Source organism: Spea bombifrons, chromosome 4, assembly GCF_027358695.1.
Source record: "Spea bombifrons isolate aSpeBom1 chromosome 4, aSpeBom1.2.pri, whole genome shotgun sequence".
In the NCBI taxonomy this organism is placed as follows: Eukaryota; Metazoa; Chordata; class Amphibia; order Anura; family Pelobatidae; genus Spea; species Spea bombifrons.
This window is the reverse complement of record NC_071090.1, coordinates 78,965,809-78,993,436: the sequence shown is the minus strand read 5'-3', so window position 1 is coordinate 78,993,436 and position 27,628 is coordinate 78,965,809. Positions and strand designations below refer to the sequence as shown.

Sequence of the window (27,628 nt, the reverse complement as noted above, 5' to 3'; positions counted from 1 at the left end):
CTCACATTTTACTAGAAATCTTGCATGCACAGAGTTATTTGAAGATAAACAATAGCTCCATTTGATCGTGTGTCCAATAATCCTAGATTCAAGTGGCACAGATTAACACCCATTCATGCCTAGCCACAAACAATCAGCTCATTCATGGTCTCATCTGAACTGAAATGCTTGCCTAATACATTATTGAGTCAAACGGATATTTGTGCTTTCACTCAGGGGGCACTGAAGCCTATTTTTCAAACTTCCTTCACTAGAAATTTGATTATACACAAATATAATCTGCATATTTTAAAAACCGTTTCCAGATTACCCCTCCAAATTAACCATCAACATTGACCGTGTCATATGCTGCTCAATAATAATGGAATATATACACACACCGATAAGCAACATTATGACTACTGACAGGCGGAGGGAATAACACTGATAATCTTGTTATGGCACCTGTCAGTGGGTGATATATAGTAGACAGCAAGTGAACATTTCGTCCTCAAAGTTGGTGCATTAGAAGCAGGAAAAATGGGCAAGCATAATGATCCGAGCAACTTTGCCAAGGGCCAAATTGTGATGGCTAGACGACTGGGTCAGAGCATCTCAAAAACTGCAGCTCTTGTGGGGTGTTCCCGGTCTGCAGTGGTCAGTACCTATAAAAAGTGGTCCAAGGAAGGAAAAGCGTTGAACCGGTGACAGGATCATGGATAACCAAGGCTCATTGATGCACATGGGGGTGAAGCTTGGCCCCTGTGGTCAAGTCCAACAGATAAGCTACTGTAGCTCAAATTGTGGGAAAAGGCGTCAGAACAGAGCACGTTACAGTTTGTTGTGTATGCGGCTGTGTAGCCAGTCAGTGGGCCCTTGCTGACCTCTGTTCATTGCCAAAAGAGCCTACAATGGGTATGCGATCATAAGAACTGGACCACGGAGCAATGCAAGATGGTAGCCTGGTCTGATGAATCACGTGGCACCAGGATGCTTCCATGGAGACCCTACCTCGCAACTTACAGGACTTATCTGCTGCTAAGGTCTAGTGGAGTTCATGCCTTGAGGGGGTCAGGGCTGTTTTAGGGGCAAAAAGGGGGGCCTACACAATATTGGGCAGGTGGTCATAATGTTATGGCTGATCTGTGTATATAATAAAAATGAGGAAACAAGTGCTAAAGTTTGAGCAATAGCTACAGCAGTCAATGGAATGGCATAGGAAATGTAGCACAAATATTCTACATAAAAATTCAGCTCAAAATGTTCTAGGTAAGCAGAAATTATAGTTTCGTTGGTACATATACATACACACACACATATATATATATATATATATATATATATATATATATATATATATATATATATACACACACACATACATATTATATAACTAGATATTACAAAAAAAATATTTTTTTTTTTTTAAAAAATAGTGTATACACACACACACACACACACACATATACCTACATCACTACAGAACTGTCAGATGATTCAAATAAAATGTGTTAATTATATAAAACCCATTAAGTACTAAAAAGCGAGGCTTTGATCTGAGGAAAAACAATAGCACTTCCATTCTTGGATTTTGCCAAGTACTCCCCTCTGCAGGGAAGTATCTTGATGAAACAGAAGCTTTTTGTTTACTTCCAGAACATTTTAATCTGCAGTCACATTTCTAACATGAAATAAACTTTTTTTTTTTGAAGTTCCATTCTTTTCAATTAACGTTTCATTTCTCTTTTTTTCCCCTCTACTTTAATTGCTATCTATCATTAAATACAGCATCCATCAACCCAGTCTATCAGCAAGATGTGCAAAAGTTTTGTTGGGGTTAGGAAAGGCGTACACCATTCGCATTGGACTTTGGAATTCAAGCTGTATTCACTCTAAAAACTTTAAATTAGCAAAACAGCTACTTTAGACTATTAGATTGGCTTGCAATGGCAGGCCTGATGGATACGGTCTTTGTAGTTCAGCTGGTAGAATACTTGTTTGCACTTGGCACAGACAAACAAGTATTCTTCTGGCTTATGTCTGGAGCGGTTCCCTGGTGGTCGGATCACAAAAGTTTTTAAATAGTGAGGAGGAGAAAGACAAATAATCAGAATACCTTACTCACACTGTACTTAAAATATTATAGCTGATGATGACCATCATAAAATGGAATTTGTTTTGTAAACAAACAGTCAGCCTCTTTTTTCAGGGCAAGAAGCTGTAGGTGAATCAGGTAACTGGCTTTCCTGACTGAATGAGTCACGCTTGACGTTAGGAATAGACTCACCGAAAATGCTAATCAGTGGTGTATTCATCTTTGAGGCCACCCTAGACCTTACATCCATGGACAACATCTCCAGTACAATAAAATGCGCTGCACACCTTTAAGAAATGAAGCACGGGATATAATTTCCGGCTAGCTCTATCTTAAAGGCACGTCGCCTTTTAATTAACTGTATAGAGGCTGCGGTGAGCCGAAACAGCCTCCATACTGTAAATAGGCTGGTTTAGGAGATCAACCATTGTGCAGCAGGGCACTGGGGGCAGATCACCCCCTCAGACTGGATCGCAAGTCGGCCTATGCCAGGATATGTCCCCGATACCAAACCAGTCCTTGATCCTATTTTTAGACTTAAAGTTGAAATATGACAAAATCATCCATTTGACATTTAATAACAGATACATCAAACAGAAAAGGTTACATAATGGCCTTAATAAAACCGAAAATATCAAAAGGATACAAAGATAAAGTCATCCATGTACCGTTTTTTCAAGTTTTCTACTATAGAGTCTTCTGTAATTTTTGACAAAAGGACCATATCATCGACTCCACTGTGCTTCACATTATGGCTTTGCCAGTGGTATTTGTAGTGTCCTTTACTTCCCTGTAAAGAAACAGATAATAGTGGTTATAACAAATGTTTATGTATATATATCACACACACAATATCCCCCAACATTTAAAATGGACAATTGTTTAAGGGAAACTGGTTAAAAGACAGTTATAGATCAACAATTTTAATGTGACACATTGATATCTGATGTCACAGAGTATGGAATTCAAAAGAGGAAAATGTACCGTATTTTATTTGTAGATAATTTTGTTTTCTATTTTATTTGGTTTTGGACATTTATGACTTTAGAACACTTTGATGCACTGATAACCTTTGCTGTGTATGACCGTTCTGAAAAGACGCTCATCAAGGAATAAACAGGGACTGTGGCATGTAGGTGCCAAAGAAGAACTACCCGTCCTAAAGTGGGACACTTGGAAGGTATGTACATAAAAACACTTATGTATAATAATATATGCTATAAAACTTAATTCCATGTAAGGGCAACACGCACCATTACTGCAGAACAAATGTAATGCCAATTTTTTTTTTATACGAAGCAGCTTTTTCTGAAAATTTCACATACAGAAAATCATTTCTGAATGAGTCACAGTCCTGGAAATTTCCACTTACCCACCAGTCTGCTGCATAAAAAACAAATGCTAGAACAGACTTCCACAAACCTGACAACTTACAGTTTGTACTGTATACACACACACCGGTATTTATTAAAAACAAAAAAGCACAATGTAGTTCTCAAGAAAATTCAGATAAAGGCAAATGTAAGTAACTTGACATTATTTTTTTTTAAAATATATATATACGCATATACCAAGTGCTCAACCGCCTAAAAATAAAATCGCATTTTATATCAGTGAGAAAACTGTATAGATCTCAATTTTTACCAAAACTTAATTAGCCCAGAATTAGGGCTGGTAGAGTGTCTGAAGCAAGAATCTAGACACCTTAAACATCTTTTACAATATCGCCATGGGTAGCTCAAGTACACCTTCAGAGGACGCATTTACCATGTAATGTTACTATGCAATACCATGTCAGCATTATGGATCAATATGAAAAGGTTATCCTCATATGGTACAGACTATTAGGGGAGACCTAACAGACCCTTGGGGCTTGATTATTGTGCAAATCTGTATAACATTTAGGACAATCATGAAAGTTATTAAATATTTTGGTCTGTTTTGATTTTTTTATAAATTCAGTAGACCAAGTTCCCTTACCTGGCAACAAGATAGAAACACGTTTGTTTTATGCATATTTCAATATGCATAAATGAGATTGAAGGTAGTTTTGCAAAAACCTGCTAATTGTTACATTTCCTGATTAGTAGTTTTTATGTGCTGGCTGTTTTATTAATAAAACAAATAATTCTATGCACCATGTTCTAATACAGGACACGTGAAGAACAAGTACATATCGAAAAGTGTGACATAAGGAAGCGAGGCAAGAAGAACAATGAAACCAATAATCAGGACTCAGGAGTCTTATTAGTAGCTTAATTGAAAACAAATTCAATGTTCCATCTTTATATTAAATTTTATTTAGATATTATATAGCACTGCCACAGATTTTACTTATTTCTGTAAAATAATAATTTAAGATAACAAATTAAAGGCATATTAAAGATTTAGTGCTATAAAGGGCTTGAATGGGTAAAAGCTAATCTCATGGTATACTAAGTCACAATTATAATAAACTCTACAAGGATCAGTTTTAGAAATATGAAATGAACGCAGACTCACAATGTAACCTTTCTTTTATGGTTAATGGATAAAGTGAAGGCACCAAGGTACCAAAGTCAATTAAGAAATGCATACACAGCGAAGCAAGATAAAATTGTGCAGTGATTTCTAGAGCCATAAGGAAAACCAAATAGTTTGCAGACTTGACTATACGAACTAAACAAAATATTGTGATTTTGTTTAATTGATGAATAGGTTTCACAATCTCTACATACCATTTAAAGTAATTATGACTTAGTGAATGTAGACCTAAACATAAGTTTATTGCTCTAGATATAGCCACACATTGATTATGGAAAAGCAGAATTCTGCAAGTGCCCAGATGTAATACAGATGTTGGGAACGTTCTGGCGCGTAGCTCCTTCATTGTGGTGATGTGGCCTTTTATAAATTTGAAATGCCTACAAGAATTTTACCAAAAAAAGTAACACAAAAAGTTATAGTAATTCAACTCCTCGATACATTTCCTATTTTAACTGCAGTTTCCTGCCTCTCTGAGGCCCTGGAATTTCTGGAATTTTTAGCACCAACCAAGTTAAGCTTTCACTAGAACAAGCCTCCTCCTCTAAATCTGCGATATTGGAATGTTCTTTCAAAAAAAGAGATTGTTAAAATCTATATTTGTATTTGAGAACATGCTTAGAACACATCAAGAACTGCATACCACCAAAGACTTTTAGCAGGACATCTGGTCAGCATTTGACATTTTGCAAAATGCAAGGGATGTACTTCACCAACATTTTTCATCACAGAGGTTACCCAAATTGCTGTAGACCTAGATTTTTTACTATAGGTAGAAGTTCAAAGTGTAACAGCATACAACTGGTGACATTTTGTACCAGTGCTGTGGTAATACATTTATATACATTATGAATCATACCATATAAGATTGGTACATTGTGCTACTTGAAGAAACGGCCCTACTGTGCATTCCAGTGTCCTACACAGAGCACTAGTGTCAGACGGTAAGAGACAGCCTTTAGTCTTTTGCACCTAAATCCTGTGTGGACATAACAGCACACAAACTATCAGTAAACCCAGCAGTTATGAATTTGCATATAGAGAATAACAAAAACATTCACAGATATAGAGAGACAACAGCAGACAATCTGCAGCAGGAACCAACAATGTGAACTACCATAGTTGGAGTACCAGCAAATGAAAAGGTTACAATCCAAAGCAAGCTGCCTAACTTGATCTCAATTGTGGTTTACAAACTTTGTTTGATGGTGTATTTACAATATGGTGTATTTACAATATGGATGATGGCTCTTTATCTTAGCAGATGGATATCCATGCGATGACTACTTTGACAAGAATGAACATTAAACCATTATGTGCTTCCTTCACTATTCCACAGAAATGAACAATAAATGTGGACTTTGGCAATTATATATGCTTCAGGTGAGGTGCGAGTAAAATGGATCTATCTATCTATCTATCTATCTATATTATATTCTATGTAATTGCATTGCAATGTCTACTTAGGCTTGAGTGTACATCTGTGATCAAATCCTCTAGTTTGTATGCTTCCAAGCAGGGTCCTCTTTTCCCCTAACATAACAAGTCATCTAACTCTGCCAATTCTTGTTTTACAGGAGACAAGTGGAGTTTGAATGAAACCTTTATTGGCTAACTGAGTAAATATAGATTGCAAGCTTTCAAGACCTCTCAGGTCCCTTCATCAGGCATGTTATACAAAAATGTATACCCTTTCAATATATGTACTGTAAGAAGCATTACATAAATAAAATGCAATACATTTTTTTTTGCACTGAATGGCTCTTTCAGGCCTATTGCACAAAGTTGAGAGAACTAAGTCTAGAGAAGATTAATTAATGTTTTAGTTGTTGATGTTTCTTGTGCAGGGTGTAGAGTGTTGCAAAAGTGGTACACAGTTCTAGAACCAGCAATGTATGCATTACTCTGAAGCTACTGAAACCATTTTGAACTTGAATGCTAGTTCTAACCCACAATGTAAAAAAAAAATTAAAAAAAAAAATGAACTAGTCTCTCAAAGTAGATCCATTTTTATATCGTGTTCCCACTTAAAAAAGTTCCTTTCTTGTTATTATTGTTCTCCACAGAGCTGCTGGTCTGCCTCAAAACGCCTTTGCTTGCTATATAAATACCTGCTATAAAATGTAACAGTTGACTCATTATAGAGTCAGCAGATCACATGAAAACAAAAGCACATCAGCAAAACCAGTTCTTCCTCTCTTTGGGTGAATGTGGATTTATTTTTATTCGGATTATACTATTTTTGTCTATCCTGAGAACATCAATACAAACCCGATCTTGGTTACAACTAAACCTGCAAAAATGTTGTTTTAGTAAAACAATTCATAAGCAAACACTTTGCTATGAATTACAAACATGTTTTAAAACATATTGATTTCCAAATTACTAAAATGAATGCACGCATTTTGTGGTTTATACTGGCCTAAGCCAACTAGGTCTTGTAGGTCCCTGGGGCAGCAGCTACTGTGCTGCAAGGGGAGGAAGCAATCAAGCTTCCCATTCCGGCATTCTTCCATGGGCTGGTTGGGGATGTCCCTTGTAACCATCCCAGGTGGTCTGTGCCTAGCAAGCACAGCCTCCACAGTACTGCTATCTGGCATGATGTCATACCCCAGTGTGCAGTACTGATGACAACAGACATAAGTTACAGGGATGGTTGTGTGCTGCCCTGGGTCAACCCTAAAATGCACTACTACATACATGTATGTTTGCTAGTTACAAGTGTATCACGGTGACCTACAACCCAAAAATTAAGATAAATGTGTAAATTAAATATTCCTGTAAGTAGCCACAAACAGGTCCCAAAGTTAAAAAGTCTTAGTAAAGCTCCACCCCTACCCCACCTCTAACCACAAATGTCCAAACCAGAAAACTTTTGTTTCTTTGGGGCTTAACTCTCCATCCCCTTTTTTAAACAATGTCCATCTCTTCTAGGAGCACATAATGTTAATATATAATTATACATTATATATGTATAATGACCAGTTTGGTTGCATGGTTGTATCACAGTATTCTATAACCCTAAAGGATATTAACAATGAGGAGATGACTACAGGAAATATAATATAATCTAACTTTTACTATGTAAAAATGCTAAAACACATCTTACAATATTTTGTTGGAAAACAAAAATATTAAGGCCTTGTGAAAAAAAACCTTAAATTTCCATAATACCATATAAAAAAAAATTATAATTCTACTAGTACATACTACTGTTCATTTACGGTACTTCAATAGTTAAATCCTTTTTTGCTAGACCTCAATGTGGCACTTCTTTACTTAGTAAAAACAGGATTTCCCCACCCTATGTATGAATGCAGACCCTTTTCTTTTCTGGTGCCTTAGTCATCATGCTTCGCATCTAGTAGTTTCCAAAATCAAAATACATTTTATCTGATTTTTCTAGTTCTCTAAGCATTCACAACTACCTTCTTAATTAAAAACAAGGATCTTTTCCATCTTCCCACCTTGTCACTATCTGATATAACTTAAATGCTATGCTTCCAATCATGGCTACATTGGTAAAAGGTTAGAAAACACACTTTAATATTGTTGTAAAACAAGACAGCAGTCTCTATATTGTCCTACATTTGGCCCCACAATTATCCTATTTAAAAGTAGCACAGGTGGTTCTGCTATTGTCAGGATATACCGAAAATGAAAAGCTCTTCTGACCATAGAGGTGTTATTGATTAAAAGAAGCAAGCCCGCAGTCCTAAAACTCCAATATATAAAATACATAAATAACATTTTAACCCAATGTCGTCAAACCTAGAGATGTAGGTTCCCCTAAAATTCTTTGAAATGTTAGGTTTTATTTTAATAGGCAACACCTATTAAAAACACATTTATAATGTGCTGTTGTATAATATTTTAATGTATAATTAATTAATATTTTAATTAATATTGGCTATGCAGAGATCCACTCTACGGGTGTAGTGCTTTGTTCAGGGGTCAGGGCTTGCCTTAGTTATACTTCATTGAGCGGAAAGTATGCATGAAGCAAGGAAAACCTTGATGTGATTTTGGGAGCCCAATGCCACACCAGAAGTAGTTTATCCTGGTCCTCTTTAGAGAAACATACTTCAACACTGCTTAACCTTAGACAACTTACACTTCACCTAAAGAAACCTATGTATTTTTTCCATTACAGGTAAGCATATAAATAGCCCTAAGTACTTTTATCTAATTATGCGGCTGTGTACACATAGATAACAGGCAAAGCCATTGTAGGTTACAGTATGCAACATATTGCAAGGAAGGCACACATTTCCCATAATTATAGTACAGAAGCAGAGTCTAAGCATATATTACATATTTACACAATTATGACTACATTTTTGTACATCTGGTTTGTCTGCTTTTGTGTGTCATCAACTTACCCAATGGTTGTGCAAGGTGTGTGTATACCGCCCAACATTGCAGGTGTCAAATCAACTCCAATCTTAGCATCATCATGATGCTGTATAACCTTCACGTAGTCTTTCACAGAAAAAGAATATTTTCTAAAGGCACCATAATGCAGAATATGCCCCTTATCTTAACCAATTAATCAATCCTTCCCCCGTTCTAATATGGTTTCTTTTCATGTTTTTGAACCCGTTATTTGAGTAAACCTTGTTTTTTTGGGTTGTTCTTTTAAAATTAAATGTTTCCCCTGGCCCTAAAGGCTGAAGTAAAAATACAGTTTAATATTTTTAAGTGTTTGTCCCTGTACATTACCAAAAGAGGGAAATTAGTCATTAGAATTCTGGCTCAGAATTCCAGCAAAGATGACCTAATTGTTCCTGAGCATTAAAAGGTCCATTACAAGAATGGCTTGGTTACACCCTGACTCTGAAGTACGTGAAATTGCTGTGTATCCAAAACTCATATTTACTGAACTTCTGCCAAGTAGAAGCCAACCAGTAAATGGTCTACTTGTCCAGATATAGAAGCCTGTTGATAGTGCCACTAGCAGACTGGAAAGTCTCACTGTGCTACAGCTATTACAGTATACATATTTTACACTGAAGAGACCTTTCAACCTTCCACAGACATACATATAGACATATCACACACAAACAGGTCTACATGTGAAAATAAGAGTGTCACTGCTGGTGCCCAAGGAGTAACAGAAGCAGGAGCCTATGAACATGCCACTCTTCAAGTTTCAAATAATTTGAAACATGCAGCCTATGTATGTTTGTCAAACCCAGATTTTCATTAATCCATGTAGGTTTATTTCATGGCTCATTAAGGATTATCTCATTCTTCACCGGTTCCAGAAAAGACAACAGTTAACAAAAACAAACAATTATTATATATTATCATGTATTATCTATGCATGCATTTTTGGTAGATACAAGACATTAAAAACATGTTTCTACAAGAAAAGGTTACATTAAAACATAATACTGGCCCTTATTTTAATATAATGTAACCCCCCCCAAACACAAATTCACCCCTTCCTCAAACACATACAACATGAACTAATACTTGTGAATTGGTTAATCCTCAATACGTCTGAAGTGATGATCAGGGGTCTGAACTGCAGAACATTAAATGGACTATGCTAAGAAAATCTGAAACATTATACAGTTCTACGTAGAGAAAAATAAAAGCTTCATAAAGAAACATCACGCTGACGAGGGATTCCACGTCAATAGACTGTGTTCAGTTCACATAAACACTGTGTGTTCTATATGCACAGCATAAGAAACTAGTATCCACTGACCTTGCTATCAGGCCACATGGGATTCAGTCCTTACGAATAGTCTATAAAAAATAAGTTGTAAAACAGTATTGCCTTTTCTCTGTATGGCAGTGATGCATACAAAATCTAAATCTTTGTGCATGTGAACTTAGAGGTGTAGCCCTGGTTTTAGAGCGTTCTACTGATATTAAAAAGTTAAATGCTTGTAGAACTAGGTTATCCTGCAACAAACGAAGTAGAGTAGTCTACTTTGGGGGCCAAAACATTACAGGACCATCAACTTAGAGGGCTACCTTGCGGCCAATGCCAAACCCACAGAAAGGCTAATTTTGTATTTTACAAAGCCTTTTTTTAATCCTCATATTTGAGCAGCTGCTTGTACAGTATGTCATGCTAACGTGTGATAATTTTATATTACTATGAGGTGTTAGAATGCTCAGATTACAGGGATTAAAGATTTTGGGGTTTTTTTGCATTCGGACTTCTGTGATTTTACAGACTTCTTTGTTAATGTAACTGTGTAGTGGGAGCACTACCTAGTAAGTATTCAGGTTCCTATTATATGAAACCAGTTCATTTTTTATATCACTGGGGTGAATCTTACCAACCTGCCCATATTTTGTTGGTGAGGAACAGAAACTTTGCAGAGCACCCCCCACGCTGTTATAACTTCAAGGAGTAATAGAGCTGTAAGGAGACCCTAGAAGCCAACATGTCGAACTTTTACAGACATTGCATTGTTCAACCAGAAATGATTCACTTGTTTAAAAATAACAAACAATGAGTAAATGATACAGAACTAAAAAGAGTGAATCATGAATGGCAAAAAAGTGCTGTCAAAAACAGGAACAAAATGACTTCAAGGTAACAATTGGATATAATTCATAACCACGATGATACGATTCAGTTCAGTACAGTTCAGCCACCAATGATTCAGTTCAATACAGGGGTACGATATGCAGACAGCAAAATTTAGGTAATGAACATGTAATCCAATGGCCATTGTTGTACATCTCAGTTATGTTCTGGAAAGATCTGTGATTGGGATGCTTAAGGACAGAAGTGAACACCCTGCTGTGTTATTAGAGCCAGTATTTTCATTGAGTTAGTCACCCCCCCCCCCAGATTCTGATAAACTCTCAATGTCAAAATAGAAATTACAACACCAAAAGAAAACCCAAGATCTCCATCATGTGTCTTAATGTCGAAAATATAATTACTTTGATTACTCAGCTACTTGTACTTATACCATGCATACATGTGCAAGGTGTGACCTTTATTAAGGGTGTGTGCGCCATTAAAGATGTCCTTCTTGGGCTGAAATTTGCTCCGGGTATTATGAACAATTGTATAGCTGTCAATTTAGTTCTAAGGAGGACCGCACAGTAAGGAAAGTAAAATAAGTGAGCCGACAATAAGCCGACATGTTTAATGAATTTATATACCGAGTAACAAACAGTTGTCAATACTCTCCCCTAGTCTTTGAAGGAGGGCAGTGGATATGGTTATGTGTTGCATGAACATGGTTTGATGTTCTGCCCTCACTACTTAACGAAAGTAGGACAGCTATGCGTCGAAAGGGGAATGTCATGGGAACAATAATATCTCGAATGAACAACCCCCTGAAAGGGGACAGCTGGTTGGCCAACCTATCACCCATATAGTGTAAATACCCAGAGACTCCGGATCGATCTCATGTCTAGAGCTGGATTTTCAATGTGCAGAACATTGATTTTAAGACACCAAACTAATACGCAAGTGAAAAGTACCTAGATATGTAAAGTCTGCAGCTATTTATTTAGGCCTAGGCAGGCATTAAGTCAGCAAGCCACCTAGACAGTCCTGATAATATGGAAGCCAAGGTATGTGCCTCTTGAGTCACATAGCTGCAGTTTGCCCCTTATACACTGTGCACGAAGCAGAGAACTAGAATACGAGGCTGTATTTTAGGGACCTTAATCTAACTGGCTATGAGTGTATTGTATCTAGAAATTAAGCAATAATGCTTTCTCAACACATCTGAACCTGACAAAATTTGCTCGCCAGAAATGTCCAGGTTTTTAACAGTCAAGGGAAAAACAAAGTAGTTATGCTATTAGGCCTTATAATACATTTACCACTTTTACACTGATTGAAAGTAACATTCTTCTAGTTGACAAGAATGACACAAGTTATTGTCGTAAACTTATGCTAAGAACTGCAATGGCTCACTCACGATTTCCTCCATGTAGAGAAAGCAAGCGTGGTGAAACAAATGAAACAGCCAGTGCAGGGAACTGCTTTGCCATATGGTAGGTATACATACATACATCTACTTTTTTTTGGATAAATCAATATATGACAGTACTTCCTTAGAAGGGACTCTGGAACACGAGTGTGTCGCTTTAGGGCTACTTGGCTGGGCCAGCTTAAAAAAAATGCATACACACACTTTCCTTAATAAAAACATTAATTCAACTAAATGCAGAATGTTGTCTGATGTCTGAAAAACACCAGTACATAGCAAACCCCTTCTAATCCATTACTCCTCCAGAGAGTGAATACCTTTATTCGGTGGAGGTTGTCTGAGGTTAGTTATGGACACTTCAAACGCAGTTCAAATTGACTTGGCTGCTAGAGTCTGAGGTAACTGTTCCTGTAGTGAGCCATTTATTAATTATTTATACTAAAGAAACATCTAATTCCAGCATTAATAAAATCTAAGCTTTAAAATTATAAACTACATCATTCATATTATCCTAATTTCTAGGCAAGTTCCTTCTTAACATGAAATTCTTCACTGTTCAGAACAAAAAAGCAAAATGTCTTTTATTCTAATTTTAGTATTCCCAATGAAAAAATATGAGCATGTACATTTTATAATTAGCAGATGTGTTCGATCGGATGGAACACCACACTAGCTACCTTGTATCAAAAGCCTAAATTAAATTTCTGCATATATCGGTTTAAAAAAAAGTTCAACTGCAACTGCTTAATAAAATATACATTGCTGGAGGATAACCATGTTTATTCTTTATCTTCATAAATTATCAGCCATATTTATGATTATGGCAACTATACTGATTAAGCACAAACCAAATCACAAATCAACTGAAATATTCATAGTTGCAGACAGAGTTCCTAAAAATGTATTTATTTCCTTCTGTAAGTTTACCCAATTCTGTAAAAATGAAATCTGAGTTCAATGGAAGATACAGCAGAATAAGAGAACCTGAACCTGCAAAGTGACAGTGGGGTCATTGAAACATTTTAATTTTTCTTTCCTTAATGCCACAACTATCAGTCATGTCCCAAATTTCCAGGCCAAATCTCACTGCGCAAAAGAAAACCACCTGCTATCATCATCAGCTAGGCCTTATCAGGGAAGTAACCCTTACTGCTCCTGCCAGGTGGAGCCAATTCTTCACATTAACGCTTCGAGAGAAACATTGGGTGTATTTACTAAACGGTCGATAGGACGTAAATTGTAGTTTCGCCAGGTATTTTGGAATGCACGCTAAGGCAGCAAACAGCAAAAAAACTATTTGAGAAGAAATTAAGTGGCAAGAGGAACTGCACACCAACCACAAAAAGCACTTTGGAAGAAAACAAATAAAAGGATATGAGGCAGAAATAACACACACACCTCGCTTGGGATGAGCAATTTGTATACATAATAAAGATTATAACTGAAGTTCTCATCACGTTTTAACAAAACATTCGGGTGCCTGGAACATGACAAGCAGTCAGTCTGATTTAGCAGCTTTTGGAAACTTATTTTTAATCAGATCCGATCCAAGTCAGCCACATAATTAATATGTTGCAATGGTTAATAGATCCTGCTTCTTTGAAACAGATATAGTGCATTCCCAGCCAATTATATTCCCCAGCTCCTGAACACAAAAAGCAGCAGACTAAACTCATCAGCAAAGCCTGCGAAAAGCCAATGCAATGAACTGTGCAGGCAATTAAACCACAGGGAGACAGCCAGGCTGTTCATGTTTCGGATACAATGATAGCATACACACAGTGTTACTAGGATTAAAAAGCAAACACTGATAAGGTCTGGACTCCCTTTACCTACAACCGGAACCACATGCAAAATGGAAGTACTAGCAAGCTAGATTTCCATTTTTTTCTGCTACAATAAGATACTTCAAGCATAGGAACAATCTAAAATGTGAGTGGATATCTTGCAAGCGAGCTGTGCAGAAAAACCTAGCCAATCTTAAAACGACGACAAGCATGATGTTCTGTATACATATGCTGTAATACGCACATATATGCAGTGTCCTTAATAGGGTATTGTTTTTTCTAGGTCTTTTCACAAACAACACAAATAAAAGTAAAAAAAAAATAAAAAAAAAATAAAAAAAAAAAAATAAAAAAAAGACCATATTCACACTTCTAGAAGACGAAACACTTTGTGGTTACCTCCATGTTTAAGCCACTTTATATTGCACAAGACAATTACAAAAAGCGTTTAAAGCCACATTAAAGCTACAGCTTTATTTGTCATCCAAGTATAATTTTTTTACACTGCATGGCCATGACTTAGTCACATTTCCCACTGTTCATAGAATCTGCTGGCTTCTGCGTTGTCTACACAGCTTGGAACAGCTCACTGTAACTTCTTAAACTATTGCTTCAAAGGGTCAGGGAACCTTGGCACAATTGTAACGTTACTAAGCGGCAGACGAAAAAAAAAAAGAAAAAGTTGAAAGTGGTAAATTGATTTATAGGTTCACATGGATTTCCATGCAACTGGAATTATAATGGATATACAAGGCCTTCAAGACAAATTAAATAGAAAAAATATATATAAAAAGATGTAAATTTCCTTAAAGCCTTATCCAATTATGCTACTCCATAACCCGATACTTGAGACCACTGATTTCTCCATGAACACCATCGTTACACATATTCCTTTCATGTATACCCCTGGGAAGCTGATGGAAAGACTTGAGTCTTACTAGGTACACAAAGTAGTCATGACCACTTTTTCTAGGAACATACAGTACTTTGCAAAAGGTTTTAGGCTGGTGTGAAAAAAAATTGTAAAGTAAGAATGCTTTCAAAAAGAGACATGTTTTCAAATGGGTTGAAGTCTGGACATTGACTGGGCCATTGGCCATTTTCACCAAACATGGTGCTGTGCATTATGGCCAAACAACTCCACTTTGGTCTTATCTGTCCAAAGGACATTGTTCGAGAAGTCTTGTGGTTTGTTCAGATGCAACTTTGAAAACCTAAGCTGTGCTGCCAAGAGGCTCTCTCTCCCTTCCAAACATACCATACTCGTACAGTCTTCTAATTTTACCGTCATACACATTAACCTGTCTGAGATGTAACTCTTTGGTGTTTTGCAACTTTTACGAGCATTGCACGGTCCCTCCTCATGGGAAGATTGGCAACTGCCTTGAATGTTTCCACCTTCCTCACTGTAGAATGATGGACTTCAGCTTGTTTGGAAATGGCCTTATACACCTCAAGACACTCAAGAAATGCTCAAGACTTTCAAAGTGCTAAAAATCCTGCCCCCACCTTTTTTTTTTTTTTTTTTTTTTTTTAAGAGTTGGTCACACTTTCTGATCAATCAATCAAGGGCATGTGATTAGCAGCACTTGTAGGCTACTTATCATCTTAATTCCTATGGAAGCAGTAAGGGTGTACTTAGCTTTTCACAGGACACCGAGTAATATGTCATGTGCTGTTCACCTGAGGTTGTATTTACCTATTTTATAGACCTGCTAAGGAACATATGGCTGTTGCCATGAATTCTATGGTTTTACATATCTGGACATAATGTGTGCACGTTTTTTTTTTCTACACGACTATCTACAGCATAAGTGAAAATATTGCCCCCCACAGAACCTGGATCTCAACTTAATCAAGTCTGTTTGGGAATCATGGAGAGAGATAAGCAAATGAAGCTGCTTAAATCCACAAAAGAACTGTAGTTAGTTATCCAAGGTGTTTGGAACAACCTACCTCCAACGTTCCTGAAAAAAACCCTGTGCAAGTGTTCCTCGAAAAATTTATCATTTTTTGAAAGCAAAGGGTGGACGCACTAAATATTGATTTGATTTCAAATTTCCTTCTGCTCTCTCTGCATTTTGTAATAAAAATAAACTATTAGTGTCTATTTTTGAAAGCAATCTTGCCTAAACTGTTGGGGCCTACCTAAGCCATAGAGAGAAAGGAAAAAACATCAGGTGCAAATGTAAGAATTTTCCTTGTAAGGGACATCAAAATATTTGCAACAATGCATCTTTGCTTTGTGTTCAAAGTAAAAAAAAAAGTGTATCAAGCCTATATGCATGAATACAATGAAAAGAAAGGAAATCTATATACTAAAATTAATGTTACAATATTTGAAAATGCCATACTCAGGAACCCATTTGGAAAATACTGCTTGAGGTTGTAGAACATTATATTTTAAGACTGACATTTCTGGGGGAAGTTGTGCTTGGGAATAAAAGAAAATGGCTACAAGTGGGCCTTAATGCTTCACATGATCTAACCACGTAGCAAAGATATTTTCCATGTATTTACCTTGGCAAATGGAGTGAAATAAAAAATGAAAGCTGAGGGCTCGACTAATGTGAACCATGTGGTCTCAGCTACCAAAGTACTGCGAATTCTGGCAGAGGTCAAGCGTATGGCAAATGCTACTGTCTGATGAACCAGGTGTAGATGAGGCCTCCGTTCCAGTTAAATTCCGTACTGTACAAATCAAATTAAAAGTTCAGTTCCATTTACAGGCGTCTCTTTTTGTGAGTGGCTTACAGTGCAATACTGTGTTTACAGATTGAAATCTGAGCACTATGCTTGTATAATACAAAAATGACCTTACGTTAATATATATAATTTTGTATAATACAAAAATGACCTTACGTTAATAAGGGGAAAATCTCTTTTCCGTACCCCTCCCCATTAGGTTACATCTGCCTTGTCATTAATTCACCGTTTATTGTTGATTAGTTCAGGCAACTTTTGCAAGTGTGGAGTGCGTAAAAGGGAAAATCCAAGTACACGATACCCTGAGTTAGGCATCAGAAGCCATAAGAATGACAGTCATAAATAACATATGCATTTTCTACATGCTAGTTACGCTTGCTTACATTCTATATATCTGACACAAACATTACTTGGACTGTATGCAGGGAGTGGCAAATCAATTGATAAAAATAGTACTTGATCAGCAGTGGTGTAGACCAAAATATAGTGTATATCAATTGCATAGGGAATATGCAGAGAAGAACATCAGTTGAGCTATTGCCTGATGCCCAAGGACAGGACTTGTGAAGTAGCACTAGTGAAGTAGGCAGATTTCATTGAAAGGAGGTGTTCTTCCCTTAAAAAAATTTGTAACGGGCATGTTTGCTGTAGCTTTTGGCACTGCAGCAAGAGTATAGTCTGAGCCATTTTAACTTGTGGTGGTACATCTAGTACTCAACATTCCACTTATGCAAACTAGCAGACATTTCATGACATTGTGTGATTTAAACAGGTAATCATACAAAAGTAACATTTAAAATTTAGACTATCAGCTAATCAGGATATAAGTAATATGAAATATTATTGTTTTATATCGCGCCATCATATTCCGTAGCACTATATGCGTGTGATGCTCTTTTTGTGCCATTCCACAATTACCACTGCTCTATATATATTTTAATGTAATGTATTTGCATCAGAAGTAGGGAATATAGGAAGTGAAATGAAAATGTGAATATGCATATCAGCTCCTTTTAAAAGCTTTTCACCACCTTACTGCTTCTATAGGACTGGAAACTGCACTTTCTTTAAATGTAAAGATCGCTCTATGGGTCTTTATGTTCCCCTTCGATCTCTCATGTCCCACTGTAGAATAAACAACTGAAACAATAAACAGAAGCGAGGCAGGGTTGGGAAAAACTCCTCCCGTATGCAGAAAATCTATTTATAAAACTTTTTTTGTGTCCTAAATATAACTTGTTTTTGTCAGCATAAATAACAGGACAGCTACAACAATAATGATAAAACTTTTTTTTCCAGATTTAAAGGGCCAGACATAAGGCAGTTTCTAGCAATGGATTTCTTATATAGGGGAGTCTGAGATGTGATTCAGGACACTGACCTACTAGAACAGTCAAGTGACACCAATAACACCACTTAATTCATCAGTCCAAAAAGGCGCTACATCCGAGTATATGACTTGTACATTGATTTTTTTTTTTTTAAATCAAATATGAAGAAGCAGGGGTTCTGTCAACTAAACTGCAACAGGTTATTATATTGCAAGTGGTTTTTTTGTGGACTTAAAAACATTACTATACACATATCCTACCCCAACCATTAGAACTGCTTAGTACACCATTTAGATTTTTTTTATTTTAAAAGACAAAAAACAATGCAGATATATTTAAATGTTTTCCGAGACCTAGCAGGCTGGTATATTCAACTGGTGTGAGTGTCCTCAAATAATAATAATAATAATTAATAATACGGTAATAATCTGACTGATCACAACCTATCATTAAACATAAGACACAAGTCACTTCACATAACCTGAGAGACAAACTCGTGTGGCCTTGAACAAGCAATGTGTCCTTTTTGTTTCTCCAGGGTACTCAGGTTTCAGGTTTTTCCAAACCAATCCTAGTCAACACAACAGAATGTAAGCTTAGTTAAGATATTATTGTGTCCCTTGAAACCTTTCAGTAGCTATGGCCAGCACCAGAATACAAGCTGGGGATTAAGTATAAGATGTGATTCTTATCACAGAAACAATATAACAGAAAGCAGCATAACATTCTTACCGACTGAACAATTAATTGATTTATATAGCACCAACATATTGTGCAGAGCTAAAAAGGGTGATGAGGGTCCTGCTTAAATGTTCTTACAAATCAGAATCTCTTTTTACATAAAAGATGAATGTATGTAATTAACACTAAATATAAGTAATGTACTAGCTTTTGAGATTACAATAAAATGCTAGATTCAAAGAAGACCTGTCTCTTTTCCCAAATACTACATGTTACAGATCTGCATTAAACAACTCATTATAATACGGTATATAATCTTATGTTTTTAAAACCCATCTCACAGAACAATAACAGATTGTATCCTTACCTTGCATGTCTCTTTCATGGAAAAGTTGGAGCAAGATTGTTTTTAGACATGCCCAAATTGGTGTGTATGTGTATTTTATGCCTTTTGAACAATGATTTATTCGACTAAACATAAGTGCTACCAGTGCTGTAGTAGAGCAAACTGAAGTCATTAATCTTCAATAAATGATCATAACTGTTTCAGCATTCTGAAATGAAAGTTAGATAACTTCATTGATTTGATAGAAATCTGCTATTCTAACACACCACTCAATCATTGCAATGACGAACGCACACTAAATTACACCGAGTGCTTTAATATGCATTCATCCAAAATGTCACAGCTCCCCTCCACCGTCTGACTATTCTTGCCACCGATTGGCAGCTTGAAGTAGCCAATGAGTGGCAGGAAAATACAGCCATTGAAATCAATGGCAGCACTTTACCACACATGTGCACTAGGGTTTCAACAGATCCCATAGAACCAGTGCTACAGCGGACTGGAGACGAGTACATCATGTGCATGGAGGTATGCTTGGCTAAACACATCTCCTGCATGTCTTTTAACCGGGAAGTGGGTACAATGGCCCATTCATTTGCAAAACAGACAACATGAAAACTGGAAGGAACCACACGGCTATCATATGTATTAACGTGCATTTGATGGTCAGAGGGTCCCTATGTCAGCTTCTTCAGAGGACAACTTGCACTGATGGAGCTGAAATAGTGACGGCGGAACACGTGTTAGGATAGTAATAGGGAATTACAATTTATTGGTCAAGGCTGGCCCAGATCAAGCCCAGTTTTTAACCAATGTTAACAGCTAACCCTTATACTATTTCATTTGGCTGAACTAGGTGGCACAATAACTTCTCACACCAAAACACATTAGACAAATGAAAAACACAAAAAGGTGTGGTGCGATTAGTTCTCTCAGACGCTTTCTATAAAATCAGACAGGCGCAAACACTTTATTCAGTGAACTGTACATATCACAAATGATGATAGAATTGGTTGTGGGTCTCTCTCTCTCTGGGTATTGCGTATTTACAATATAGATGACGTTTACAACTCCAAACTCTATTGGTGCAATACAGTGGTTGAGGGGGTTTCCATGAACATTCACTTAGTGTGCTTTTATTGCAAAACATATGTTTCAAGCGCATAATATTTACAATTTATAAAGAGAAATAAAGATACAATACTTGTTACATTAGTCTTCCTAAGGCACTCTAACAAACAGTCTTCATGGCATTGTATTTTTAGGCTGCTCTGGCTGTGATGTGAACATAAGAAAAGAACTCTACAATATCACAGAAGCGTGAAGTCAACAAATCCCTAAAGACGTATTACACACCTGCGGCACGCAGCCACCGACACACCTCTCAATTCTGTCATCTGACAAAATACAAACCGCAGAATGACTCAGTGACGGAGCAAACTCTGCCCAAGCCAATGTTTTATACGGCTATAATTAATAATAAATGCTAATTAGTTTCACTTCCCTGCCTAATGTCTTGGGAAACTGATACCTAGCATAGTAAAGCTAATTCATAGGAGATACAGTAGTCTAGATAGAGTAAAAGAAAATCAAATGTACCGCTGGTTCTCTGGCGTGTGGTACGTGTGCACACACACACACACACACACTACATATATGCGTCTGACTTTGTCTCGCATGAGGCTGCCCTGTCTTTTTCAGGAAACAGGCGAAAGAACCCAGTACAGTTGACACCCAGCTCTGTGTTCTGCTGGAACACTATAACCATTTACCTTGCTAGGTCACCCAGTGGGAAGAGTGGGTAAACACGTACAGTGCAGAACGAGGGTGCATACAATGATGGCTTTTTACTTTATGCAGAGGTACTAGGCTCCAGCCTTCCCTTCATTATCAGTAGTCTGATGCGTTAACCATTAAAATAATCAGAAGAACAAGGGGTTGTATTACAGCAAACATGGAGTCAGCATGTATGCCAACAGCCTCAGTTCTGCAGCTAATATATCATATGAGATATATACACATGTAAATGTACATATATATATTTGCACCTGGCCCATACCTTGCTATTGATTTTGCATTATACATTTAATTTTAGTAGATATTAGGATATAAGGATTAACATATTACGTTGATTTAAAACAGATTCATAATAAACAATATCATTTAAAAATAAAAAACTTTGATAAAGTGACAAAAAGAGACAAATCTGCAGGGGGAATACATTAAAAATCGATAATCGATAATATAATAATTGGTTTAAGTGAAACTGCGGTGACACAGATAACAATGGCTGGTGTCAGCATACAGCTTCGGATTACAGGTGATCCTGGCCATGGCACTTTACCCTTAGATTGTTGCTGGCTGTAACTCCACAAGCACAACAGGTAATATTTACCATTAACGATTTTAAATGTACTACTAATAGTTAACACTATATATATATTCATTATAACAGTGTGAATTCTAACAGCGATCAGTTGCTTCATATTCTAATCGGATTGTAGAGTGTAAAATATATATATCTATCAATAAAAGCTTTGGGTTCCGGACTTACCATTGTGCCGGCTCGGTGTAGAAAGAACAGCCTGGGCTGGAATTAGAGAGCTCGCACCGTCTTCTGCTGTCGAATGGGTATCCTGCTAGGGGTTTGCATGTAGAGAGCGCACTGGAGAGTCTGGAGAGTCAGAGAGAGCGCACTGGAGAGTCAGAGAGAGCGCACTGGAGAGTCAGAGAGAGCGCACTGGAGAGTCAGAGAGAGCGCACTGGAGAGTCAGAGAGAGCGCACTGGAGAGTCAGAGAGAGCGCACTGGAGAGTCAGAGAGAGCGCACTGGAGAGTCAGAGAGAGCGCACTGGAGAGTCAGAAAGAGCGCACTGGAGAGTCAGAGAGAGCGCACTGGAGAGTCAGAGAGAGTCACGGAGCTCTGCCCCATCCAGGTAAAGCGGAGGATCAGGCAGTCTCTTTAGAGTGTCTGTGCTGCTGACTGGGAGACGTGGATTCAGTTCCTGGAAGAAGGTCTCGGTCTGTCTCTTCGCTTTCCAGCCTCTGAACCCAGTGGGATGCTTAAGTCACACAGCCCAGGCGCTCTCTCGCAATTTTTTTTTTAATGATATATTCTCTCCCTCCTCTCTCGCTCAGTCATGCGATTTACAATGAAAACCAATACACCGGGCCGGGCTATCCCCTGTCCATAAATGGCAAGCAGAGCTTCGCACTAACCAATCACGCCGAGTTAAAGCCGCGTCACCATATTCCACTGGGGAATATTACGGGAGAACTGCAGAGAACCGCCGCCCGCAGGGGCTTCTGGGAGTTGTAGTTTTCCTTTTGCTATAGTATATTACAATGCATTCAGTGCTTGTCTACCCAAAGTAGGATACTCGGGAGATCCATCTGTGAGATGAGTTCATTATACTGGTCTTTCTCCCCTCTTGTAACAGCGCTACAAAATTTGCTGGTGTTTCATAAAATATGATTTAATGAGTGTATGTATGTATGTATGTATATACACATATCATAGTACTCATTACATATTATTTTATAGTGTTCCAGTTTATTTAGCGCTGTTTAGGTAAGGGAGTACAACTTAGAAATTACATTCACACATTGACAAAAATATTAACACTCGTTAAAACACACTGGGACATTAAGGGCCTTTCTTGTGTGAGCTTACAAAATCTTGAGGGTTGAGTGGAAGAGACAGAAGGTGCGGGATGGCTTGGGTGAGGAGCATTTGATTGTTGCGGGGCTCATATGTGATGGAGATCTCAAATAGGGAATATGGGTATAAAGACCTAATGCACTGCCCAACCAAAATGCATCACTGCCGCCAGGTTGACTGCGTAATGCTGGGTCGGCTGGGCTCGTACGGCGGATCACTAGGGTTAAACCCCTCCTGCAAACATCTGATTTAGGGAATACTCCATGAGAGGTGCTGGGATTCTGAAAAGGGCTGGACTGGGAATAAAAAGCCGCCCTGGAGATATTTGGGCACCAGCCCTGTATATTTTATCACGTGGTCGAGCTCTGGTGCCCACACACCACACTCCCCATACATACCTATCACACTATTTGCCATCCAAATACCTATAAACATATCTACTTTTTGACTTTTTAAAATTATATAAAATTATTCCTTAATGATAACAGAATATCGCGCTAATATTAAAAATCTCAGGAACCCAAAATGTTCAAAAGGACCAAATTAGTACCTGGGAGAAAAGACCCCATTCAACATGACCCAGTAAATTCCGGCCTACCCTGGGTGGTGAAAGAGAAGTTACTTGCAAAGCTGATAAGTAGATATGTATCAAAGCCTTAATCCTATTTATCAAGCCATTTTCCACCGTTGAATCTAGTTTACACTACATTGTTCTTCCACATATACTATAATAATGAACTCTTTAATTGCATATTATTGGAGAGGACTCGTAATTTACATTTAATAAAATATGATATGCATTAGAAAATAATATATAATTATTATTAATAATACCCCCTGGGCTGGTCTTTATCCTCCAAACAGGGCCAGCCTGCTTGCAGAGGCAGGGCTCAGCTGTCCTGAACACAGGCTCCTGCGCGGTTCAAGATGAGTGACTGTGTGTGTTAAAGTGAATGTGTCTGTTACAGTGGAGTGTGTGCGTAAGTGTTTGTTAGTCTGTGGGCAAGTATGCTAGTCTTTGTGTGTTAGCTGCAGCCGTGGGGGGCCAGGTGGCCACTCAACATACATGCCCCCCGGCCCAGAAGGTGCCTATGCTCCCCTGCATATTGTCGATTTTAAAACATCAGGAAGGTGATATTTTTAGTTATAATCAAAATTCACTTTTCTAGAGCAAAAGATTTGCCTATGTACCACCTGCTGGCCATTTTACATAGTGCGGTACAAATGAACAAAGCTTTTAGTTCAATGGTAGAGGCAAGCAAGGCTAGTCCTCTGGCTATCTGTCCATGCTATTGGCCAGCTAAGTTCCTTGGATAGACTGTAAATGGAATTATCTCATAGAAACACTCTGGGGAGCAAGTAAAATACAGTAAACACAACAGTCATAGAACAACTTAACTTACATTGAGTTATTTAATTGAACATCACTGCACAGTTTAATATTACAATTCTAAAGCATAATGAGGACATTCCTGGGTACTATACCAATCACACAGTCTTTTGACAAATGTCATGAAAACTAACAAAACACCTTTGATACAACTATTATGTTGTAAGATGGGCCACAATGAATGGTGAACATCTTTTTAGTGATGGTCTTTTATACCACTCATCAGCTTTGGGATTTAGACAATGGACCACTTAAAACCATTTTAAGTCTGCAAGTAATACTATTAATAGTTTTTACCTAATTGGAAAGAGCAGGTTTAGTTAAACACAGCACAGCTTATGAATTGAAGTGGCGCATGGAAGACATCAGGCCATTGCGTATGCCGGCATTCTGGTGTGTTACTCGCAGTGTTCAATAAACAGTTATTTTTCTGTTTGAGAGTATGATCATGATATTCTTAAATCAATTTTCGTTTTATATTTTGATGACTTTCGACTGCTATATTTTTTAGATTTTTTTTAATTATATTGTTTCATTTTATATCTATGAACGTGCACCTGTCTTATGTTGTGTTACGAAGATAGTCATTGCTGTCACACATCACAGGTATCGGTGTCAGGATAAGGATTCACAATGCAGAGTTACTTCCGCTTGATACCTGGCAAAATACAGAAGAAGAACAACAGGAACGTAGTGCAGGAGGACAAGGAAGAATCATAGTCAAGGCAGGCCGAGGTTGGGTAAAGGGGAGCAGGACTCGAGACGTCAGGATACAGGAACAAAGGTCAAGGTCAAGCAGAGGTCTGGTACACAGTTCAAAATCCAAAGGTAGCATTACAATGCAATAAGACAAACTCATGGTCAAGGCAAGGCAAGAAATTAGAAACTGGTGCAGGAATCAGAACAAGGTTACATCAAAGAATAATACCCTGAGACAAAAGATAGCTCATGCATGAGCAAGAGTTACAAGGAAAGTGAGGGTTTTTAAGGAAGTGCACACCCATCAACTAGAACTTGGAGCATGTGTTCCCCTTTAAAAATGGCAAGGTAAAGGACAACGAGAACATGCGAGTCTGGGGCAAGTACAAATACATTGCAGTCAAATACACGGTGTGCAAAATGACAGCGATCAAAACAAGGCTGTCAAGGGTGAGATGGGACACACATGTCTTATAAAGGGTTATAGTAGATTGTCAAACCAGGTCTTTTTATAGACAACCTGGCAAGGTTTGCAGCTTAAGGATACTCCACTCCTCCCTGCAACCATGATCAAGATCAATGTGTGCTTATCGGTGTGCATCTGACCTTGGTGTATATGGGATATCAGTGAACGAGTGAGGAAGCTTTTGCATTGCTGAATGATGACCCACAACTGGGTTACATGATGGTTATGGTCTGGGCTTTTAGTTAAAATTATTTGATTGGGTGGGAAATATCAATCAGTGTATGTGAATTATACTTTATTCTTTCTCATGACTTGTTATCCTCCTGTGAATTGTTTTACTTTCTCTCTTTCACTTTCTTTCTTTTTTTAAAAAAATATACCTAATATGCTACCAGTCAACGTGAGTCATGATGATGTTGCCATCTTTAAGACATACTCATGAGAACATGTGTTCTACAATGCTTGCTAACCTTAAACAGACTTTTCCCCTGCATGCATCTTACATAAAAATGACCCAGCAAATGAGAAGATCTTTGCATTGAATTTTATCTGGTTGACAGAATCCAGGCAAGTGGACACACATTATACTCTGAGACTTAGACTCCACTTGCAATGTTGACATAAGACTTGCTTAATTGAATGTACATTGTAACATCTTCTTAGATATTTTGATGTGAACAATTCTTGCTTAAATCTCTGCACTTTGAAAGACAGAAACGCACTTATGTATGGTTGATATCAAGACTTCCTTTATTTCTGGTAGCTTTGTATTTTGTTAACAGTTTGAGCTGAAGCATTTCCTATTGCCATTTCCATTGCTTCCCACAGATGTCATGAGCAATGTTGACCTTACATGGTAGTTTCCTGAATTTTAATCCTGTTGATGTATTACTCAGAATAACATAGAATTTGTCATTGTCCAGTTTAAGGCACAGATGAGGCATTCTGCCATGTGCTTGCTTTATTTGGCACTGCATCGCTACCAACAGGTATGCTTCACCGTAGCGACTGGGGGCCTGAGCCAACTTGTGTTGAATGGAGAATACGTTTTAAGTTGGCTGGCTTCCAGCATTGTTCTGAAGTTATTGTAGCACATTAATGAACTGCAACTCAAAATTCCCTCTGTGGTCACTTCAGCAACAACATTTTATTAATTAAGGGAAACAATGGTTAATTGAAATAACCACGAATCCCCTTTCCTATTTATTCATAATTTAAAATTGAATAGAGTTATGTGGGCTTGTTTCTAAGAGCACATATCAACAAAATATAAAACATAATTCTAAATTTAATCATTCTGAAATAGAGATAAATATTATACTGTCACTGCATACAATTTATTTCAGTTTTACAGTCTTATGTGTGACACAAAACTTCTAAGAACAAACATTTAACACAACAGGGAACAAAAGGGAGGATATTGATTGCAAAATGAGCTTTCAGGTGTGTCTAATGGCAACAGAATTCATAATTCAACACAGTTACACATGTTGCCAATGAGCCATGGTCTAAAATATGACATTGATCACAAAGAAGATAATTTGCTTAGAAAGATAAGAGTTTGCATCTTACAGGGCATTGGTTCAAAAGACTCCAAAAGGGTGCCCCAATTAAAGCTTTGGTGGAGAACCAGCACTTCGTTTTCCACTGTCCCTGCTCTCTGCATTTTAAACCCCATTGCTACAGTGGTTCCTTATTCACATCTAATGCTTACCATAACCAGAATTTTCCTTATTTGTTGACCTACGCAATTAGGGATCTGAAATGATGCTGTACACTTAATATTATTATTATTATTATCTTTTATTTATATACTGCCAACAGTTTACGCAGCGCTTAATGCAATACATAAATTCAAGGGATATGACAAGAATTGACAGACTAAGACAGGCCGATACATTTGGTGGAGAGAGCCCTGCTCGCTAGTTTACAATCTTGAGGGAATGGGGTGAAAAACATAAGGCACAGAGAAAGGGTGAGAGGTAGTGTGGTGGTTGTATCAATGACAAGGAAGTTCTAGCAGCTAAGATGGTGCGGCTTCTC

The 27,628-nt window shown here is 37.6% G+C and overlaps 1 protein-coding gene across 1 annotated transcript in view; it reads right to left on the bottom strand.

The window, feature by feature from the left end:
* MYO1E (myosin IE) overlaps positions 1 to 22,045 on the bottom strand; it is a 62,182-nt gene extending 40,137 nt beyond the window's left edge. Inside the window, exons 1-2 of the mRNA XM_053462503.1 lie at positions 21,925 to 22,045; positions 2,721 to 2,864 (exon numbers count right to left, since the gene is read on the bottom strand). Of these exons, the coding sequence (XP_053318478.1) occupies positions 2,721 to 2,864; positions 21,925 to 21,927 (147 nt within the window). The 5' untranslated portion in view covers positions 21,928 to 22,045. The remainder of the gene's footprint in view (positions 1 to 2,720; positions 2,865 to 21,924) is intronic.
* Positions 22,046 to 27,628: the final 5,583 nt, after the last annotated feature.